General features: G+C 43.0%; 1 protein-coding gene across 1 annotated transcript; it reads left to right on the forward strand.

Moving 5' to 3' along the window:
- Nucleotides 1-642: 642 nt before the first annotated feature.
- Nucleotides 643-3,182, forward strand: IVL (involucrin). Its single transcript, XM_049766014.1, has 2 exons — nucleotides 643-667; nucleotides 2,260-3,182. Exon 2 carries the CDS (start codon nucleotides 2,283-2,285, stop codon nucleotides 3,180-3,182), a length of 900 nt encoding a protein of 299 aa, XP_049621971.1. The 5' UTR covers nucleotides 643-667; nucleotides 2,260-2,282.
- Nucleotides 3,183-4,128: the final 946 nt, after the last annotated feature.

Here is a 4,128-nt window from a genome sequence, read left to right on the forward strand (position 1 = left end):
GTATATAGAGTGGGCAGACCCAAGCAAACAGAGGAAGACCTCTAACACCCTTCATTTGACCTTTGTGGACTAAAGTTGGATATGCACATATTCAAGGGATAGTTTATTTTCGCATAAATGGAATAATAAGCATCCTTTGAGAGTGAATAGTCTGTGAGCTAATAACCAAGAGAGTCCTTGGTTCATCTTTATGTCAACTTCCCTGAGCCTAAACATCTTAACACATCATTTTCCAATTTAATGTCTTTGCCTACTGAATCTCTGCCTAAGAACATGAAAGAATCTAAGAACATAAAAGAACACATAAAGAAATTGGGAATCAGAGTAAAGGCCTGGCTAAAATCACAAAGCAATAAGAAGGGGTCTGACCTGCCTCTCTCATGTCCTCGTGTCCAGGTCAGATGAGCATCATAGGATTAATGGGGCCCCCAGAGCCCTCTGGCCAGGCAGGAGCCTGGTATTTCTGTGAAAAGGGCACCTGAGGGGTTTATACTTAGATGCCTTTGATGAATCAGAAGAGGGATGGAGGAAGTTGTGAAACCAGTCAATCTCCTTCAAGTCAGATAGGAGGCCAAGGAAGGAACAGTATAAAGGGTGGCCCTGCCTCTGCTCATATCAGCACTCCACTGGAAGCCTCTTGGACCATTTCTACTGAGAATAGAATCAGGTAAGTCAGCTGGCAAGCTGGGAATAGGGCCAGGGGTTCCAGCAGGCTAGGAGGTAGCGAGGGGTGGCCATCTCAGGTACAGGGAAAAAGAGTATCATTCAAGAGCTGATTTTAATTGGCACTAGCTGTTTTGGGTAGGAGTGCCTAAGGAATGTAACAGATTGCGATCCTTTCTTGAGATCATATTTTACAATAAGTGTGTGTGAGAGAGAAACAAAGGGATAGAGAAATAGAAAAGGAGAAATATGCTGATGATAATGAGGATGAGGATGAGGAAGTTGATGAGGAGTATAAGGAGAAGGAAAAGCAGAAAGAGAAAGTGGAAGAGGAAGGAGAAGCAGATGAAGAAAGAGGAGAGGGAGAAAGGAGGGAGAAAAAATGAAGAGTGAAAAATGGAAATAAAGGGAGAGAAGCGGGGCCCGGAGAGATAGCACAGCGGCGTTTGCCTTGCAAGCAGCCTATCCAGGACCAAAGGTGGTTGGTTCGAATCCCGGTGTCCCATATGGTCCCCCGTGCCTGCCAGGAGCTATTTCTGAGCAGACAGCCAGGAGTAACCCCTGAGCACTGCCGGGTGTGGCCCCAAAACAAAAAAAAAATTAAGAAAAAGGGGGGAGAGAAGGAAGAACAGAATAGGGAGGAAGGATCAAGGTGGGAGGGGAGAAAAAAGACAAGAAAGAGGATAGGAAAATTTTCAGAGGAGTCAGGAAAATTTCTTTCTTAAAAACTAGATTTGGACTGATTATGACCTTTCCTTATTTGTGCAGTCAAGTTTGTAATTCTTATGACTGGGGCTCAGAGAAATACTTATGACTCCTAGTTGCAAAAGTAAGGGATTTCAAATGCTTAGAACCCTTCCTTAGCTTTAAAAAATAAGAGATTGCAAAAATGAGAAGGAACTTCTATTTGGATACATTCAGGCAGAGAAATGGCTGGAAAACTTACTCGATGCTATGGAAGTTGAAAAAAATAGCTTCAGTCTTCCTGCATCTTCTGGCCACTCTTCATCCCATACAGTGGGACTAAAGCAAAAATCCAGAGTATCATGTGGAAAAAGAGTTGAGTAAGTCAATATATTCTTTTACTTAGTACATATATAGAGTTCAGAGGAATTTTAATCTATGCCGAAGTGCATAGTATTTCAGGGGAGATGTAAATTGAGAATATGTGATATGACTCCAGCTCAGAGATCTTTTATGGTCGGTCTCTCAAGATACACTCTAGAATGGACTATTGGTTTCTCCCTTCCCTCAACCCTTAGAGAATATTCTTTTCCTAGGGCCTTATGTTATAACACATACCTCTTCCTTGATCATTGAAGGTAAGACACTAAAAACCAATCGTGAAGTAAAATGTCAAGAGACACACCTTTTTATTGGCTTTGGCAGAAAGAATACTTCCAGGAAACTTCTTCCTTTCCTGTCCCATTCTTATTATTCTATGCTGCTTCTCAAGACACACATCTTGGAGGGCATAAAATAGCACTTCAGAAGGGAAGAGATGGGATGCTGAGAACCCAGCCAACTGCAACTAATTCCTAGGTATAGCATCTGATTCCTCTCACCTCTATTACTCTTACGATTTTTTTTCTTCAGATTTACCTAACGCAGCTTCCAAGATGGACCAGCAACAGACACTTCCAGTGACCTTGCCCTCTGCCCTCAGTCAAGAGCCTCTCAAACTTGATTGCCCGCCAATAGATATCCAAAAGGAACAAGAGCAACAACCAACTCCACTCCCTGCCCCATGTGAGACAGTGGTCTCTGAGACCCCTAAGGAAGCCATTATTCAGCATGAGGAAATGCACACACATCTTGAGAAAGGGATGCCAGAGCAAGAGTGTGAGCCAGAGCGAGAAGAAAAGCAGCATCAAGAAGAGCATTTGGATAAACAACAGCAAGACTCACAGGAGCAGAAAGAGTGCCTGGAAAAGTCACAACAGCAAGATAAACAGGAGCAGAAAGAGTTCCTGGAACAACCTCAACAGCAAGATTCGCAGAAGCTAGAAGAGTGCCTGGAAAAGCAGCAGCAGAAAGAATTGCAAAAGCAGGAAACGTGCCTGGAAAAACAGCAGATACAAGAATCAGAAAAGCAGGAACAGTTCCTAGAATCACAGCAGCTACAGCAGCAGAAAAAAGAATCACAGGAACTGGAGCAACAACAGGAGCAGGGAAAAGAGCAACCAAAACAGGAGCAGCATGAAGCAGCAAGCTTGGAGCAGCAGCTGGAACAGAAAGAACAACAAACGGAAAAGGAGAAAGAAGAAGAAAAGGAAAAGGAGAAGATTTTGACTCAACAATTGGTAAGTGAAGTAGAAAAGGAGGAGGAACACCTAGAAAAGAGTGAACAGCTGCTGGAACATCAGGAGAAGCAGCCAGAGCAGAATGAATCTGCCCCAATTCTGGGACCATCTCAAGAGACCCAGACAGTGCAAACTCCTAAAGAAGAAGTCTTGTTACCTGAAGAACAGCAGCAGCAACAGAAACAAGAGATGGAGTGTCCCCCCAAACAAATCTAGTCACTGCCAGCACCCCAGAGGTCCTCAGACCACCCCATCCAAGCAGAGAGAGTCAGAGGCCTCCATTACCTCAGGTCCCCAGCCTGGGTGACCCCCTCATCTGTGAATCTGCCAAATTCTGTCCTTATTCATATCTTCTTGATGGGGATAATGGATTCTCGCCCAATGCAAATCCCTAATGAACCCATCACCCTCAGGTGCTCAGATCTTCTACCCAAAGAGAGTTAACTATAACTTATGTTATAACTTATCTTATTCCTCATTAAAGTTTCATCTGTGAGTGTACAATGATGCTGAATAAATCTGGAAAGTAGAAATCCCGTTTCTTTTTGCCTTTTTCTCCTCTGCTTTTCACCATATATGAATATGAGTTGGTATCCCTCTATAGTTGAAACAGACCCTCTCGGTCAGTTCCTAAAGGTTGGAGACACTGTTTCCCCTTTTAAAACTTTCTATCAAAGATACTCCATACATTTAGTAGCTTTCAGAAGGAAAAAATAAACAATTTTAGTCATGAACATGAAAGCACCATTTTCTAGTCATGAAGAGGGGAACATTTTTCTACCGGGAGAAGGAGGTTTTGTGTATCAGATCAGCACTATAGGTTGAATCTAACATGAACCATGGTCAAGGGGACTAAGAGGGAGTGATACTGTGTCTGGGTTTCTGTTTCCTTAGATTTTTCTCTGTATATTGTTCTCATGATTTCCAAGTGTCTGTAGACTGCATATATATGTAAATAGATGCATATATTTATATATAAGTATATATGTATTGGTTTTTGGCTACACCCGGTGTCACAGAGGGGTTAGTTACTCTTGGCTATGCACTCAGAATTTGCTCCTGGCTCAGGGGATCATGTGGGACACCAGGGACTCGAACCAAGGTCCATCCTGGGTCAGGAACATGCATGTGCCACCACGCCAGCCTTGACTCTCTATATATT

The sequence above is a fragment of the Suncus etruscus genome, chromosome 19 (assembly GCF_024139225.1).
Source record: "Suncus etruscus isolate mSunEtr1 chromosome 19, mSunEtr1.pri.cur, whole genome shotgun sequence".
NCBI lineage: Eukaryota > Metazoa > Chordata > Mammalia > Eulipotyphla > Soricidae > Suncus > Suncus etruscus.